This window comes from Drosophila miranda, chromosome 2 (assembly GCF_003369915.1).
Source record: "Drosophila miranda strain MSH22 chromosome 2, D.miranda_PacBio2.1, whole genome shotgun sequence".
In the NCBI taxonomy this organism is placed as follows: domain Eukaryota; kingdom Metazoa; phylum Arthropoda; class Insecta; order Diptera; family Drosophilidae; genus Drosophila; species Drosophila miranda.
Window position 1 is genome coordinate 27305883 of NC_046675.1, and position 17714 is coordinate 27323596.

Here is a 17714-nt window from a genome sequence, read left to right on the forward strand (position 1 = left end):
ACATTCTATAAATCGGACTTATCATTCACAGATCACTCAAATATTTAAATATCTAGAGCACGTGCAAATTTGGAAATGGTTGGTAGAGGGTTTAATTCGATGTATCCACGTCATGTCCATGGCAATCGTTTCGTTTGTCTGTTTAAATCACATAAATCTGTTAGCAGACATCCTTTAGTCGGATATCGGTCTCTAGTTAATGCTGGTTTTATTGGAAAGGTCTGCATGGTGTGGAGGGAGCAAAAGGGAGAATTGTCTTCGGGTGGCCGTGGCCACTGGCTGCAATAATCCTGGCTTCTGGACTTTCCGATTTGATTATGCTGAGAGCATAATGAGCGATGCAGCTGCGCTCGTTAACAATAGTTGTGTAAACTTTTTGCTAAACTATTTGCATAGTTTGGCGCAGCGCATTTGAGCAACGCCGTTTGCCTTCGCCTCCATCTCCACAGCTAAGGGGCTAATGGCCCCGATTATTTACGATCCGCTTGGCCATTCGCGCTTACTCACTCGGGGGCCCGGAGCATTTGGAGCGGAGGCGATAAGCGAACTGATGTGACTTGCTACCTGTCACTTGCTGCCGGCAAGTACTAGTAGACACCTGCTCCGGCCAATCCCAGGTCCTGGGCATGGTCCGTGTGCGCGATAAACGAGCTCTTAATGCGCTCCACAGCACGGCAAACGCATTTCCGATAAATGCAGATGTCCTTTGGATGCTGTGTATTCGACTTTGTGTACGGCTGGCCGCCGACTCCAACGCGAAGGTACTGCTTTGGAGCTAGTAAATATGTAATTCTTTAGTAATTTATGCCAGACCCGGCACCGTTTTTACTTCCTATTTATTTTCTGTGTCAAGTGAAGCAGATGCTATCTCGTTAAGAAGAGCACAAACACACCAAAGCCAGAGAGAACACAAAAAGCGCACTGGCGAGGGAAGCAGCAGCACCAGCACGGCAGTCAAATTAGAAAAGGGAAGTGCAGAACGGCCAGAAAAAAGCCACGGCCACGGCCACATGTACAAGTACGAGTACGTAGCTCTTTAGATGGCAGAGGCAGGATGGGAAGAGGACTAAGATTCAGCGGAGGGATGTGGTGGTGACAACCGTCGACCCACAGCCGCAGCGAGAGACGGGAGTAATGTAATTAAGGAACCTCTTTTTTCCTCTTTTTTCCCTAAATTGTCTGTTATCTTTTGCTCATTACGGACACCAGCGACAAGTAATAAAACTGCAAAGTACGAGTGGGAAACGTTGAAAAATAACGGCCGGGTTATGTGCGTGGAATGGAAGGGGTCGAGCCGCCTAGCTTTGGCTTTGCCTTTGGCTTTGGATGTTGCTACACCGTACTATGCGGATGAGGCTGATGCGGAAACTCATCCTTAGCTGCACGACCCAAGCAGCCAGAGGCAGTCAGAGGCAGCCAGAAGCAGAAGTATGGCCTTCCCACCAGCTGCCCGGCTGAAGAAGCTAGAGGAAGGGGCGCCTGGGGAGTGGTTTGTGCGGGCGGCACATTGTGGTCATAAAAAATGCCAATTTTCAACTTTTCTCACGTTTAGCCGTAATAAAACGTGTACTCTCCGAAGAACCAAGGAATCACGGCTTTCAATAGGTCGCCTACCCCGGTAGGCGGAAAGCACACGAGGGCGTGCGAGCACGTGCCCCTAAGGCCTGTGGAGAGACCAGCGAGCAAAACCTTCGGGCAGAGGCACAACCCCAACAGTTAACCAAATATTTACCAAATTTATTAAACTTTATCCCAGTCCGCTCTGTTGGCGTTGAAAGTTCCATTTGTGCGTATACATAATATACCAACACACATACCCTGAGACACAGAGACTAATGCTTAGGACAGCAAATGTACGCACCCCACTGGAGCATAGACCTTTGCGAGACACCCGCAACTCAGTTCATAACTTCTTATACGAATATATATGAACTCTATCCCTAACTTATTGATTTCCGTACAATAGGGGCGCTCAAACTGGAGATCATTTCGGATAGAAATGAGATAAAAAACTTTAAGTCTTTGGGGATTTACATGAACTGAAGGACTATCTAGGTTAGGTTAGAAGAGTGCAATATATTTTAATTGCAATAGTTTGAAGAAAGTTATGTCCGAGAATAAGAGTCCTTAATTAAGTAATTTGTAATGAGTACGAGTATACATTTTTTTAACCAAGGTTAGTAATACATTTTCGAACGTAATCGAGTATTCCAAAGTCGATATGCTGCTGGCCAGACTGGCAGAATTTCAATGCCTGCAGAAGTACTCGTGGTAAAGAAGATATATGTATGTGGTATATGTGGGGTATATAAGTACATAAGTACATGTGTATGTATGTACAATGTACGTTGTACAATAGTCAATAATAAGTATGCATGTATTTTGCACCTTTTATTTTAATATATTTATGGCTCATAATTTCTCCATTCCATCGATTGGAACGATGTGTATGTCGATGTCTCAGACGAATTCCGCAGCAAGGTGGCGTGCGAGAACGACAATATGCCGCTTGTGTGCAATCCGTATTCACGCATTGCTATATACAGCGCTTCCTTCGGCCACACAGAACGCGAAAGCGTACAGTGCGGGGGCCAGAGCGCTGGGGCAAGTACTGGCACTGGAACCAGCGAAGACAACGGCAAGCCGAGTAAGTAGATCTGCGGAGTGCTGATTTCTTGCTGATTTCATGGTGGTGTTACGCGTGGCCTTTTGCTAAAATACTTTTCAGCTTGCCTAGTATCGTACGCCACGGAGACAGTGATGCAGATTTGCCATGGGCGTAGACGCTGCTCGGTGACCGCAGATGCTGGTACATTTGGTCGTCCCTGCAAAGCTGATGTGCGGATGTACCTAAAGGTTGTCTACACCTGCAGTAAGTACTCGACGGCTTTAAATCTTGAACGAGAATTAAGGTTTGCTTACATTTCCCCGCACTATTAGTTCCTCGCAAAGTGCTGAAGGATCGTTACGAGACTGCGCCGGAGGGCGACGAGCCGCAACAGTCTGAGCTAGACATGGACCAAGATGAACTTTATGACGAAGACCAGTTCTACAAAGAGTCCGAAGCGATTCCGCCGGCCCCCAAGCTCCAAGGCGCTATTCCAAATGTTGGCATGCCGTTCGACTTCGGAAATGGTGCGCTAGGTGTCGGTACTTCCAGCACACTCCTACCACCACTTCTTTCGCGGGACGATAGTTTATTGGAAGGTAAGTCGCACAATTTTGAAGGAGTATTGTAGAGTATTTGATTGGAAACCACATCCCTATTTAAAAAGTAAAGTACCTGAAACCTGAAAATACATCATTGATACGGATATGATGTGTTTTGGAGCATAGCTGATATAGAGACTAGAGAACTTTTCCTTTCACAGAAAGACTTGTATCATCTTTACGACTACTAGATCGGATAAAATCAGCACTAAGCAAAGACTTTGTTACTGAGATAGCAGAATCGGTAAACACGACTTCTTCAAGTGAAGAAATCGGTACAGTCGATGTCCACACCGAAGGTTCTGAATTGAGTTCAAAATCAACACCTGAACCTAACGTCGCTGATAGAAACATTATTTACCGCCGCAAGTGCGTTAATGTCGATGATTGGGGCGTCATTGGACTGAACTGTACCGAGGAGGACATCGTAACCGAGCGGGTCGAGGTCATTGGTTTCTTGGTAAATTGGCTGAGCTCCTATATCCATATACGAAGTGAGTGTGGATGTCCTTCGCAACTCGCTACTACATACACACGGTTGGCTTACGTTTCGTTTTCGTTTTGGCACGAAACCTTTTGCACGAAATGTGTAAATAATCAAACTTTTACTTCACACACATAAACATACTCGTACTTACAAAAACACGTATACAATACGCTGGAATAAATGTATGAATGCTGAAGAATCCACAAACACTGATAGCACCTCAAAGCATTCACCACGGTAAAATCACGTCCCAACACTCTGCAGACGACCGACAATGAGTAAGTGTCCCGACCACGACTCGCTCCCTTTCACATCTGATGAAAGGCCTTACCGAATGCTGTCATAAGCAGTAAAGTCAACTCAGCAAGCTAAACATGTGGCACACAAGCTTGCATCTCCCCACCACACGTGGAAAAGTTTTCATTTCATTTATGTCCCTTGACACAAACACACGAGTTAAAGTTCAGCCCGGCTTGCCCTATCCACTAAAACAGGCCACGCTCCGACCGTGCGGACGTGCCCGCTGGCGACTATAACTTTTGACATCATTAGCATAGTCAACTAACACTATTTGATGTGAATTTCCCTGCCTGTAGTATTTATTTGATTCTTTTATTGGCGAGCAGAACATCAGGAGCAATTTTACCTCTACCTAATCATATCGGTGGCGGCTGGAGTTCTCCTCTGCCTGACGCTTGTCATCGGCCGGCTCACGCTGCAGAAACGACGGGGTGAGCGGAAGAACAGCAGCTCAAGTGGCAACGGGGTCGGGGCCAAATCCTTTGCTGATACGCAAGGTGGCAATACAGGTGTCGGGAATGGAGGTGCAAGCAAATTTCAACAGACGACACCAGGAGAAGCCCATCTTCCAGACTCCTTCGCAGATGACATATCTGACATCGACGCCGACATCGACTTAACAGGTCCGATGCCATTGCCCAGCCTATCGTCTCGAAACGAGGTAAGTAGCTTTCTCATTCTTCCCAATGAATTACTATGCTTAAATTTGCTATCTCGGCCAGTATCAGTATATCAGTAGTATAAACAAAATGTACATACATATGTACCTATTTATGTACCAGGCAGAAGGACCCATTCCGCCGAATTTAATAGCACTTCGGAGCAAATATATTTGTGTCTCGTCCAGTATTACATTGTTACATTGTCGTGTATAGTTGCTTGAACCCTAAATAGACGGGTAACGACTGACTTCTGCGTTGTCTAGTGGTACTGTTCGTGAATAATATGCTCGAGTGATGTTATGTTATTTTAGTGGACTGTATTTATTTTATTCTTGTCCGGTCCGGTTCGGCGAAAAGAATATGTGTTTATACAGACTTTGCGTCTCTTCCATTTTCTTCTTGCTTAGCGATGGACTTATGTATGTACGAGTATATCTAAATAAGGGTAGTCTGCGTTCCTTAACGGGTACAATAGTGTCAGTAGTGTTCCTACGCTCGCAGCAATCCCTCAAATTACATACTCTGCATCCGCAAAGCGAATATTAGAGTCTTACCGCATGCCACCCCATGCTACACATACCCCAATTAGTGTCTCGGACAGCAGCCATTGTCGGAGGTAAATAGTCATTTATAATTATGTAAATCTCATTGTGGGTGCAGTCGACCATGTGTGACGAAGTAGGAGCACAAAAGTTCAAGAAAGCCGAGCATTGTTTCTGATGAAAATTGGGAGTGAGGAGGATGCTTCGTTTTCTTACTGTTGCCAAAAGGCAAGGGCGGATGAATGCGGGAGTCAGACCATTGTGGCGGAAGGACTGGGAAAAGGGTAAAGGGAAAAGGGAAAGTGGGCACAAGTGCATTTCCTTTCCTCTTGCCATTAAATCCTTTTTCGCAAACAAAGAACCCTGGATTTTAAAGCGTTGGGAATCTACCTTACCTGCCTGCCTCCCTGCCTGCCAGGTGGAAGCATCCTTGCTCCAAATGCACGCTGCAACAATTTCTGTCCCCTTTGTTTGTTCCATGGGTACTGAGAGGAAAAGAGCAAAAACAACAGGACAGCAGGGATCCGATGCACATATAGAACCTACACATCCAAATATACATGCCTACATATGTATGTACATATATGCAATCTTCATGTCTCGCAGTCAACACACTGTGCAGGCCATTCATACCCTATAGGGTATAAAAACTCGTGTAAAACCCACTATTTGTTACAGCTGATCAATCTGATTTCAGATCTGATTCTTGATGGTGCTGAAAATACTGTCAAAAAGTTCGGTTGGGACAGTCGGTTTCTGAATCATAGTTACTCCAAGAGAGCATTTTGTTAAATTTATACATACATCGATTTTTTAGTCGGAAATTCTTAGTTCCTTACGTTTGCTCATATACCTATACTTACACTTAATTAAGCGTTCATCATCGGCAATCGTTTGAGGTAATCGCCTGATGACGATCAGGCCAAAGAGTAAATTAGAGATAGAACTTATTCTAGCCGTTCTACTCTAGCCGATTAGTAACGATTGGAGAACCCAGAATAGAGTAAGGGGCTGAAAGTCCACAATTGTCGCAACTGACACCAAACCGACCAAGTCATGCTAGCAAACGCCAACAGGCACTAATGAGAGCCAGCCTAACTCTATGCCCCACTCTGCTCTCCCTTTTCATGTCCATTATGGTCGCGCCGTCACCATGAACACACACAAAACTGACGATGGGCATGGGCTGGCAAACAAAAGACCTACATGACATACGCACCGACGCCCAAGTGCAGCTACGCTGGCTTACCCAGCGCACTATCGCACCCTACCTCTGGAGCAACTACCGTTCTGATGGCCCCGCACTCACAGGCCAACAGTTACACTACCATGGGCCATCCTGCAACCAACGGTCCTCTGACAATGGGTGAGAAAACGTGTTAGGATACGATCAATTTACTTATTTACTTTAATTTGCGAAATTGTTACAATGTTTTGTAGGTCCCCACTTTCTTGGACCCTCTGGACTCAGCACGGTTTCCCCAGCGTACCTAAGCGGTGCTGTCATGGTGGCTGGACATCACCACACTCTACGACGCACGTTGATACCCACCAGCATGGGAATAATGAGCTCTCCCTCACCACCACCGACTTCTATAAGTTCTGGTCATCCTCTGCCATTAACCGCCATGCCCTCAACCTCGAATAGCGGCTGCGGGGTCTACTATGATAGCACCGTACCAAGGAATCTGACCCGGGGCGTGTCTACAGAGAGCAGCGCTCAGTATTTCTATGGGTGACACTCGCTCAACCGAAAGGCTTCTTTGCCGATCGCAATTGCAGTGCGACCGTCTCACATGGGCGTGGGCTTCAACATGCTACCGCTGACGGCGACAATGGGCTCCAGGGCAAGCTCCAGTGGCGATGGCGGAGCAAGTCGCTCAGGGACTCCTACTAACAGCAACAAGCCGGACATACCAGCAATCACCGTGACTGCCTCGCCAGGGCCAGCTTCAATGGCTCTGCCAAACAAACTGCTCACCCTGAAATCTCCCAGGTCCTTCGGGACCATACAGCCAGAGCAGGAGTCCCAACATTCTACAAAATCAACCAACAATAGTGAGAGTGGTCTGCAGATTTGCGCGTCCGTGCGCAGTCAGTGCTTCTAGGAACCAATATTGTCGACTCCATTTGGAGATTGCGTCGAGCTTGCGGCGGCTGTACAGGATCTATTTTATTTGTAAATATTGCCAGACTTGTTTATTCCTAAGTAACTAGCCCGTTTTGTAAGAGACTAGATCTAAATTGATTGCCAGAGTTTTTAAATTATAATTCCTGTTTAGAGGCTAACCTGTAACCTGTAACCGTTAACAAAACGAACCAACCTCTTTGGAGCAGTACGAACATAGTTACGATGCAGAGCTAGTCCTGCATGAGAGGATGTGATTACGTTTATATCGCTATCGCTATATGTATTAGGTGTAAGCACAGAATTACCAATTATCAACAATATGAGAGTACTATGTACTACCCGTTTAAAGTTTAAACATACTCGTACTTATAGATCAATGAACATTACGTGCATTCATAGTTATACTCCGCAGTATAATGCGGTTAGAAATGTTTAACTACTTAGTGTAGAAGTTTTAAATATTTCGAGACGAAAAGCAAGATCCGATGGTTTAAGATATGATTTTTTGATTTATTCAAACCATGATACATACTCGTATGTATGTCTGTAAAATGTTTGAACATGCATAGCAGACTGTAATTTTCGAAGATAGTCATAAGCCATATTCAACAGAGAAAAAGAAAATTGTAAGGTACATTAACAGGAAGAGTTTGTTAGATCCGGTACTTGTTTGTTACTGGGGGATGACTACAAGTATCAACGAGCTCACCCCTTTTAAAGATGCACAGTTACGTTCGTTTGTGCCTAATACCCATACATTGGATAAATTTACCCATTCATACCGTTAACTTTGGATAATAGTACGAGTACAATAGGGTAACAAAGTTGTAAGGCTCCATGTCTTTATTACCATTAAGGTACGAGTATCATATACAAAGAGAGCTAGACACTCCCACTTCCCAGCGTAGTATAGCATAAGATCCTAGAAACTGTTAAACATTTTCGGATAACTAGCCATATAGTTAAATGAGCTGCTAGTTACTCTCAATAATGTGAATGTTACTTCCTGTCCATTAATAATCGAACAATTGTTTTCAATGCCAATGGTTCTCTAAAAGCAAATGCGCACATATTAAAAATACTTCTTCTATAGGATTAATGAGAGACCAGATTAAAACTATTTAGTGGACCCAATTCGGCAGCGTAAACCATTTTCATGTTTTACAATTATTTTTGTTTGGGGCTAAATATTGAAACAGGGTAATAAAAATATATACGTATTAAATACAGTTTTTCCATTACATACATACATACGTATATGTATGCATATATACTACCAGGAAATCTTACTGGACTTATACAGGTATGTACATACATACATACATACATATGTTACATAAGTGCCACATACTTCGATTTGTTTTCGCTTGCTGTTAATCTAGTTTCCTATTTTGCCCATTCGAGCTTACAATAGGCCTTCCAATAGGCACTATTCACCCGATCCAAGTATTTATATTTCCTACAAGGATATATAGAATATGCAGACCACAAGGGGCGGATCTATTCTAAAAAGTAGTCTCTGCAACAATTTGCTTTAATAATAAATATGCCTGTTATCCACAAGCACTGAGTATAAAGCGAGTACCTTTTGTACCACTGCCCCTACACACCTAAGTATTGTAATTCGCATGCTGCAAGCTTAAAAGTTAATTGCTCAACGGGCAGAAACCCGACTGCAGCAAAGGCATTGAACGAGCGCCCAAACAGGAATGTCAGTGACAGGCAGGTCCAATCGAGAAAAGCGCTCACTGGTTGTCAGGGGGAAATCTATTTAGTTTCTGACTCTCCGACGCGTCGGCCCTGCTTGATCTGCTCGTGGCAGGCTCAACTCGAGTACCCAGGGACAGCCCCAAGCGCTGGGGAGAAGGAATATGGTCGGAGCCATAGCCATGCGGACTTACGTTTACCCTGAACTTATGATGATGTCGAGCTTGAAAGTCGTTCGCATGCAGCCAACTACAAAGACTAATGGACTGCAATTGATTAGGTCCGTCAATAATGATGAAAAAGCATAGATACTATACCCAATGCAAGTCTGCACACATAGTGCTCGTAGGTGTTAGTGTAAGTGGCCCAAGTGAAAGACTCCTCTCATTAGGAAAATGTCTTGGGGAATAACTTTTTGTTTTTGTCGACAGGACTTGGCAGTCCTTACTATACGTACCCTTGTAGTAATGTTAATGGCCACGGCCACCCAAGACAAGCCCTTTCAGACGGTTGGTCACCCGCTTCCCAGTGGCAACGAGTTGTTAATTGCGCCCTGCCAGAAGTGGGCACCTCTGGAAACATGGTTAATATATTGAAGTGAAACTTCTTCATTTGCACCACCAGCAAAAGTCTAATTATGATAAGTGGCTGCTAGTAGTTGGCAATGGCAGAGACAGAGACAGAGCCAGATAGAGAAATTAGACGGTCGGATGTGGCTGTAGATGGGGATAGGGATGGCACCCACCGGCAGTGGCCAACATGCAGAGTAAGTACTTCAAGCGAGGCTGAGGGTACGACAACAAAACTTTTTCAATTATAAATATTAAATAGCCACAAGCACTTTGCAATAAATTCCCCTTGCAAATGAGTACCGAACATTATTTGACTTAATGAACCTCAATCCGAGTATATTAAAATGCGTTCTATTATTATTTTAGACTCCCGTTCACATCGAAAAAATGATATCAAGTACAGGTGTAGCTTTATTAAATAAACAATAGAAACCTGATAAAATCTCTGGATCTGTAGACTGCCTGGGATATATATTGTATGTACGAGTATTTTTATAAGTTTACTTGAGTGTGTCTAACGCCTTAGTTAGTGCAGTAGTTGAAAAGTAAATATATGGAATGTGGGGGTGTGGCGATGTGCACAGTTAACTTGTGTAAATCGTTTGGGTACGATTTTTGCAAGGAAAACGGGAGGAGAATTGTAGTGAATGAAAAATTAGATAATGGAATAAGAGAAAGAACAATGTATATTATTTCGACCATATTTTGTTAAATCATTTCTTATGGCCAGCCACCACTGTTATTTCAACGAAACAATGGGTTTCTATTATTCGTTACAGTTTGCTTTCGCAGTATCGTGGAAACTTCCTTTTTTTTGGTTCTTTATGCATGTATGTATAAGTACTACATATAAAAGACTGGGCTTAGGTTAGGTTAGGTTCAGGCGGTAGCCTGGGGGGGTGATGAAACCCTCCCAAGCTCACTTGGACCTGTAGAAGGTCCGTTGTGGTGCCGCATGGGCGTGTGCCCAAGACTGGGCTTAATTAAGAGCTATGTTCACACAAACAAATTAAATTAAAGATGTAAACAAATGCGTCCTCAGACCGAAACGGTGTCAAAATTCTTGCCACTTCAAATGCCCCCTCAAAGTGTTGCAATTATACTTATTTACCGCGCACGCAGATGTCATGCCTATGCTCATGCCCATGCCCAGCATCTGTGGCTGACTAGCGGGGCATTAGAACACACACCGGCGACAGCCGGAGAAGCAAAAAGCCGTCAGAGGCCGCAAAAATGTAAGAATAGGGTATCCTGCACTTGCTTTGGAACGGTTAGAGTTGGTGCGGGTGTTAAGTGGAGTCTCATTTTTCTGGTCCACCATCACCCCTTAACACCCCCTTCCCTGCTGCAGTTGAAGGTGACAGGCTGACTGTAACTGTAACATGTGCTTAACCCAAAACACGGCCACCCAAGAGGCGCTCAGCCGCTCCTCACAACAACCTAATTGCAGTTTTTTATACTCGTATGTTGCAACTGCTTCCGAAAAAATTATGGGCATGAAATTTAAAAGGGGCATTGCCATGGGGAAAGGACTTGCTGGAAAACAGAGCTCGGCAGCTAGAGGCTCTGTTCCCAGAGCATAAAAAAGGAACAGACAACGTTAACTGTAGAAATTCTCACACGGTATATGGGGGTACCCTTAGCTTCCTCTGATCTGCGGAAGGTCATAAGATTAGTATAATGACAATGTTGTGTCAAATTATCATGACTTGGCAATTTCCACCTTTGGGTACCAAGTTACACTGCATGCAGCAAACAAAAAATGCGTCAGATAGTCGTAGCTTGATATATTTGTTTTAAATATTTTACAGCTCTTATACATTCTTCACGCGTAGTTTATAATAAGCACAAACATAAATATGTATCGGATGGATAACAATTTTTGTTTGAAAAAAGTTTTTAATTTCTGAAGATTTGTTTTTCTTTGAGTCTTTGAGTAAAGAACAGGCTAAAAGGCCTACACCTGTAGCATACCTCAGTGAGCTGGGAAGGAGGTTCTTCCCTCTCCCCAGCTACTGCCTTAACCTAACCTAACCTATAGAGGGAACTTTGATTTACATAGTACAATACAGTACAGTAAAGGTATAATATTTATTCTTCGTTTCAAATAGATTACACTTGCGTTCCTATTCATATCTTATTACCCACATCTTTCCGCTTCCGAAGTCGAACTCTTACTCCTATATCAATATATCTTCCTCTTATACCCCTGACTATCCGTAGCGATAGATCAGCTGGTTTATGGGTTGCCAACTCTACATTTATGTACATATGTCAGATTGATCAAGAGTATTAAAAGCCTCGGCTTTAGTTTGATAAACAGGAAGTATTATAACAAACTTGATAGATACATATAAGGATTATGTTAGATAATTGTATCATTATCAAATCGAATTGCAAAATTAAACTTCAAAGTATGTATCCATAGTAAAAAAGCCTGTTATAATTTGATCATTTAATGTAATTTCATTTTTCAAAGAAACAGGCGACTATAAAATTGAACTGAAAAGTTTAAGTTCAGAAAATTATCATACGGTGTACACCGATGTTCCAAAACCATTGGCTAACATTTGCTGATCAATCCAATCTCGTGCCAATGCCACGTTAGCATATGCCGCTGGCACCTCATCGTTGCAGCCAATTCCCCAAGCAACAATACCGCTCTGTTGATAACGATTCTCTGAGGCAAGACCAATGGGGCAGGCAAGTGGTGCACCACCATCGCCTTGGCAAGTGTCTACGCCGCGCTGGCCGCCGGCACACATAAATGACTTATCCAAGGCAAACTTTGGGCCAAGTCGCGTGTTCCGCAGCCGTGTTTGGCACGTGTTAAAGTCCACGACAGGCAACGGCACACTTTTCATTATTACACTGTACTTTCCCGGAGATCCAAATACGTCCTTGCCCCAGCCAGTAGAAGTACAGATAGTGGAAGGTGCGGCAGTTTCACCTTGTCGTGGCAAGCAGACCACATTGATGTGATCATCCAAAGTAACCGACTGAGCGAGAATTACGAGCGCAAAATCATTAGCTATGTTTCGACTTTTGAATTGTGGGTGTGTAATAATACGTTGCACAGTTCTATCCTGATAAGGAAGACGCTCTTTGGTTGTTTGAGAGTCCCACTCACCCGCTCGAACCATGAAGCTCCCCGGACTATGAGTCTCGACACAGTGCACCGCAGTCAGAACTACTTGTGGGTGTATCAGTGAACCGGCACAGAAATAGCTGAAATTGCCTGCATGCAGCAGAGCTACTGTCCATGGAAACTCGCCAAAACCTGCTTCATTCTGGGTGACACCGGAGAGCGTAAAGTCCAAGCCACCGACGTTGCGAATGCCGCAGCCCCGTGCTTGGTTCGGTCGTTTATCCAACGGAGTCGGGTTCAGCGTCTCAGAGCGTGTCCTATTTCCATCACAACAGATGTCAACAGAAGAAGGGCAGACTGGATCGTCGTCGTTAAAGCGGATATCGATTACACCAAATCCGTCAAACGACTCGTCCTCCGTTACACTGTTAGTGGACGGGTCACATTTATAATAGGGAACACAGTTGCAAGTGACCGTTTTTCCGCTTATAGATTCAAAATTCGTCAGTGGGCTTGAGGGATCTATTGGTTCTGGTGTTACTACTAATCCAATTCCACTAGATGGCTGCGTTAGAGGCGGCGAATTGTTTGTTGGTGTTCCTATATTCGTGTTGAATATTTCTTGAATGTTTTTCTCCGCGTTCAAGTCTTGCTGCGGAGCACCTTTTGCACTTAAAGTCAAAAGTGCACCCAGTATTACCAAGTGGCAGAGGTTTCTATATCTATTCATCGTAGTCTGTAATTGAAAAGATACGGATATTGTTACATATTAGATATTTTGTATGTGATGTTAATTTATTTAAATTTTGCCCCACATTTGAAACGAATAATCATCTAGCCCGGCTGAACCATTGAGCAGAAGGAATGCAACAAGTACAGTCCTTCTGTTTAAATGCAAACTAACTTAATATATCCATTTGTCGGAAACCTGCTGCCCGGTGCAAAGTATGTATGTCTTGGCTTGAAAAGCTTGTTTAATTTTAAGCCCACTATACAAAATATTTTCACTATACATTTTATTATATATGTATATATACTTATACTTTCTTGTACTTACTTTCTTCGTAAGAATCACGGTTGAACTATTTTACTATGCTGTGATCTGCATCAAGCTATTGTTTATTGCTAAGAAAAGTTACATAGTTTTCATTGAAAACTGTAAAATCCCTTGACCCCTACAATAACAGAATATCGTTCAGGTATGGGAAATTTTAAATTTAACGACTAAACAACACATTACTCACTTGTTTCTTAATTTTGTATAACCTTGACTTATCGGCAAAATTATGAGTAACTTTTAAACTGAGGCGAAACCCAATCTTAGTTGATAACCTGCCTTTGGTGTTACTAATCTACGGACCACGAAACGCGGCGCTTCCAAAGCTGTGAATACGACTGCCGCTGAAAACTTGAATCAAATGAGATAAGTAAGCCGAGTGAGTTGAAATTCGAGGTAGGTACTCGTAGCCGTACGTAGCCCCGACATCAGCATTATGTTCGAATCTTATTCTCTACTCGAGAAGACCGAGAGCAGAGAGCGCTTTTGTCTCCCGAGCCCTGATAAGAGCAGAGATGTGGTGAACGTATAATGTGAATAAGAAACTAAGAGCGACTGGAAATGTTTTAATATGAGAATGTAACAATTGAAAATTTTCTTGTCAAACCGGTTTAGTAACTATACATACCAGTGTATTTATTCAAGCTGAGTAAACACTCCGCTCTTTTTATGAAGAGATGAGACTCAGCGTGTAGAGCTTAAATTTCTATGGGCCCTTCTTTCTGCTGTAGCTCTTTATACCTATGAGATTACAATACGCGCCACTTGAATAGTGCACCAATAAAAACCTTAGTTTAAATTTAAAATATGAAAACCAATTTTAAAGAGTATACTAACCCATTTAAACGATGTGTGTGTAATCTTCTCGGTCTTATTCAGTCATTCAGTCACAAAGCTCCGCAGATAAGCCCCTATATGCACAGGTTAAGAAATATTTACAAATCAAATTTCAAAAAGAAAGTCTCGCGGGTATCTCAGAACATTTTTTTCTAAGTCAAATCAAAGTTGAAAAATACTTAAGAAATATATCGTTTGAAAAATTAAATTTCCTTAGGAGTCTTTCCAAGAAACCAATTTATTCAATGAACAATATTAACACCTAAGAAAAGAGACCGAAACAAAAAAAAATTATACGATAAATAGCTTATTTTTATTTGACCTAAAAAATGCATTATGTTCAAAAAAATTGACTGAATTTCTGCTCACAGAAAATATTATCAGCCTTGAATGCTCATATCTTCTAAAGTAAAAATTCGATTTCCTCAAAGCTTCCAATTTTGAAAATTCTCTATCTGATGACGCACAAAAATGACTTTTGACCTCTTTTCGGCAGCAAGCGTATAAAAAGTACGGTTAATTTATTTAATATTTATTTGATTATTTTGTTAGCTACTTTTAGTTTTGCACTACATCATAAAAACATCCGACTATCTTTAAAATAAATACAAAATGTAAATATAACATTAGTTTGCTCATAGCATCTTACAGCTGGATTTACTTAATGGAAGAACTTTATTGGCAAATGATACAATTGCTGATGCTGGTTGCGAGGAGGCTAAATCGCAGAAAATGTGGCATTGGTTGTCCTTTGTACCAGTCAGCGGACGTGCTACGAAGGCAAATATTGACTTGTTGACTGATCGCTGCAATCCTTCGTCGGTTGCATTGACACTCCAAAATCGTTGATTTGGGTCCATACTGAAGTGAGAAATATTCTGTGCTGGATAATGTCGTCGAAAAAACGTCTTACGGGTGTTGTCGGTCAATGTAATGCCCTCTTGTGATATCTTTAAGTGCACTTCTATTGGAAGGGAATATTTGGCATCCAAGTACATTTGATGAACGGATTTGCGAACGGCCTCGAGCCCAGTAAGCGATTCCGTATCGCACTGGTATAGATAAAGTACGTTACATGCAGCGCCTTGTACAAGAATCTGTTTTTGTCTGGACATCAGTTCATTGTCGGGAGAATACAAGAGCAAGTCCTGATATGGTAAAACAAGCGTGCATGGCAGCGCTAAACTGTTAATTGAGTGCTGATAGACAAAAGCTGATAGCGACGTAAATATAGGTTCGTTGGCGCATCCTTTAAGACGAATGCCTCGATTCGTAGGCTCTAAAAGAAAATGGCGTACCAGCTCATCCCCGTTTCCTGATATACTAGGTATAGATGGTGGAGCTTTCGCTACCCGCAGCACAAGCCCATAAGAATCACGATATGTGGTTGAATTTCGTATGAGAAATGTCCCGACCTGTGCGGTGCGTAGCAACAGCACAGCCTCTTCTCTAGTCATATGCGGCTTGTACCAAAACTGCGATAAATCCTTAGCAAACTTTACCAAATGTGGCTCCACATCTTGAGTAATACTTGGTTGTGCTATCAACCCCTGCTCGCCAGACGTTACGGACTTTGCAGTTCCTGATGGGTACGGGCTAATACATCGCTCACTGTTGACCAACTTCAGAACAACCGGAAACGTTGGCGTCTCCGGACGTTTCTTTTCTACCGCAAGCATGGGGGAATCAACATTATCTGAGCTTTGGGAAGGGCATAAAGAAGTTTTTGTTGAATCTGTGAAGTCTATGTGTTTGTCTTGTTTAGATCCATTTATATTTTGCGAAGAAAGAATGGTTTTATTGAGCTTTTCATGCAGCTCATCGAACTCCTTTTGTATGGATGCTTCTTGCGCCAACTTAGTTGCGGCATTGTTTTGTTCCCGCAAAGATTTTTCTTTTCGTTCCATCAACATTTCTTCAAACTCTTGACGTGAAGGCGTCTTTCTTAGCACAGGACGAGAGGGCGAAATGCCGGGTCTTGTGCTTTTACGAGTGGTTGAAGGACTGTTTTTGTAGGTGCTTTGAATACGTCTTGCACTTGGTGTTTCAACAATTTCTGAAGGGACATGGCTTAAGTCACTTGTATTAAATCCCACAGGAAGGTTCCCATAGGTAAAGGGTCGAGCATTTTCACGTGCATGGTAAGGTATATTCTCTGTGTCATCCGATTCCGGACTTGTCCGGGTTTCACCAGAGGGAGCGATCTCACCTGCAGGAATAGGTCTATACACAGATGTCATTTTGAAGTCAAACACCAGTATGCAACTTATCAGCGTCTAAATGACAAAAGAAAAAGAAAATAATTCTAAATAATTTAAATTGTGATTTTAGAGTCTTGGGCACAGTACTGCAATAGTATCTACTTATATGTATGTGTATGTATTGCAATCTCAATGTTCCAAAATTTCGTTCATCCATCAGTAGTTTACCAATAACTGCATTTTTTTTGTTCTTCTTTGTACAGCCGCATATAACCGAAATATAAATAATTTAATTTAAGCTAATAAAAAGTCATTCATATTTACATATGCAAGAGTATTTTTGATACGGAGCGCCGAAAGCAATGTTGGCAAACGGTAACGCGGACATTTACTGTACCCTACAAGTATTATATGTAAAAATACATATGTACATATGTGTACATATGTACATATATCGAGAATAATGTGCTCATATCAGTTCTGGTGTTCGATATTATTTATTAAAAAATATTAATTTTAGCACAAAAAAAAAATTACTGGGGTTTTCTTCGTGCAAACGCCATGGATTTTTAGCCCACTTACAAGTATTCGCCGAAGAACAAATATCGAGCCTATTTCGGTTTATCGTCGTTTATTTATATGCGTACACGTACAGAAAACTATGTATACATATATCTGCACCATGTACAATTCTATATATTTGCGTTCGTGTGAATCGGTACCACTTTATCCGTGCTTCAAAAGCGCGCCCGGCATGGACAGCATCTAGCAGTTGACTAGTGGGGCAGCTGGCAAGCATAAAAGCTTATTATTTTCGCTTCTCATTATAGAAGCATGCATACATTTATAAATACATATATGTACACACATACGTATGTACATATGTATGTACATATGTGCGTATGTATAGTAAATAAAGC

General features: G+C 42.4%; 3 protein-coding genes across 7 annotated transcripts in view; 1 reads left to right on the top strand and 2 right to left on the bottom strand.

Annotated features, from left to right (window-relative positions):
• LOC108157024 overlaps positions 1-8557 on the top strand; it is a 28001-nt gene extending 19444 nt beyond the window's left edge. For 2 of the 3 annotated variants that reach the window (XM_017288832.2, XM_033388946.1), the window contains 7 exons: positions 2465-2647; positions 2729-2872; positions 2941-3207; positions 3372-3704; positions 4324-4658; positions 6402-6567; positions 6642-8557. In XM_017288832.2, the coding sequence (XP_017144321.1) occupies positions 2465-2647; positions 2729-2872; positions 2941-3207; positions 3372-3704; positions 4324-4658; positions 6402-6567; positions 6642-6940 (1727 nt within the window). In that variant the 3' untranslated portion in view covers positions 6941-8557. The remainder of the gene's footprint in view (positions 1-2464; positions 2648-2728; positions 2873-2940; positions 3208-3371; positions 3705-4323; positions 4659-6401; positions 6568-6641) is intronic. The other variant, XM_017288834.2, reaches the window with a different exon arrangement.
• Positions 8558-11683: 3126 nt separating this feature from the next.
• On the bottom strand, positions 11684-14100 carry LOC108157464 (phenoloxidase-activating factor 2). 2 transcript variants are annotated; one of them, XM_017289541.2, is made up of 3 exons: positions 13944-14100; positions 13757-13874; positions 11684-13435 (listed from the first exon to the last, which is right to left on the bottom strand). In XM_017289541.2, exon 3 carries the CDS (start codon positions 13427-13429, stop codon positions 12140-12142), a length of 1290 nt encoding a protein of 429 aa, XP_017145030.1. In that variant the 5' UTR covers positions 13430-13435; positions 13757-13874; positions 13944-14100; the 3' UTR covers positions 11684-12139. The 2 variants fall into 2 exon arrangements, with proteins under 2 accessions (XP_017145030.1, XP_017145031.1); XM_017289542.2 differs by lacking the exon at positions 13757-13874 and having other exon boundaries at positions 13944-14099.
• A 1009-nt stretch (positions 14101-15109) lies between these two features.
• Positions 15110-17553, bottom strand: LOC108157826 (tensin-2-like). 2 transcript variants are annotated; one of them, XM_033388947.1, is made up of 2 exons: positions 17377-17553; positions 15110-16854 (listed from the first exon to the last, which is right to left on the bottom strand). In XM_033388947.1, exon 2 carries the CDS (start codon positions 16831-16833, stop codon positions 15229-15231), a length of 1605 nt encoding a protein of 534 aa, XP_033244838.1. In that variant the 5' UTR covers positions 16834-16854; positions 17377-17553; the 3' UTR covers positions 15110-15228. The 2 variants fall into 2 exon arrangements, with proteins under 2 accessions (XP_033244838.1, XP_017145515.1); XM_017290026.2 differs by having other exon boundaries at positions 15110-16869.
• Positions 17554-17714: the final 161 nt, after the last annotated feature.

What these genes read in the sequence shown, in the direction of transcription:
- LOC108157464 (XM_017289541.2), bottom strand. Translation starts at nt 13,429, where the DNA reads ATGAATAGATATAGAAACCTCTGCCACTTGGTAATACTGGGTGCACTT.
- LOC108157826 (XM_033388947.1), bottom strand. Translation starts at nt 16,833, where the DNA reads ATGACATCTGTGTATAGACCTATTCCTGCAGGTGAGATCGCTCCCTCT.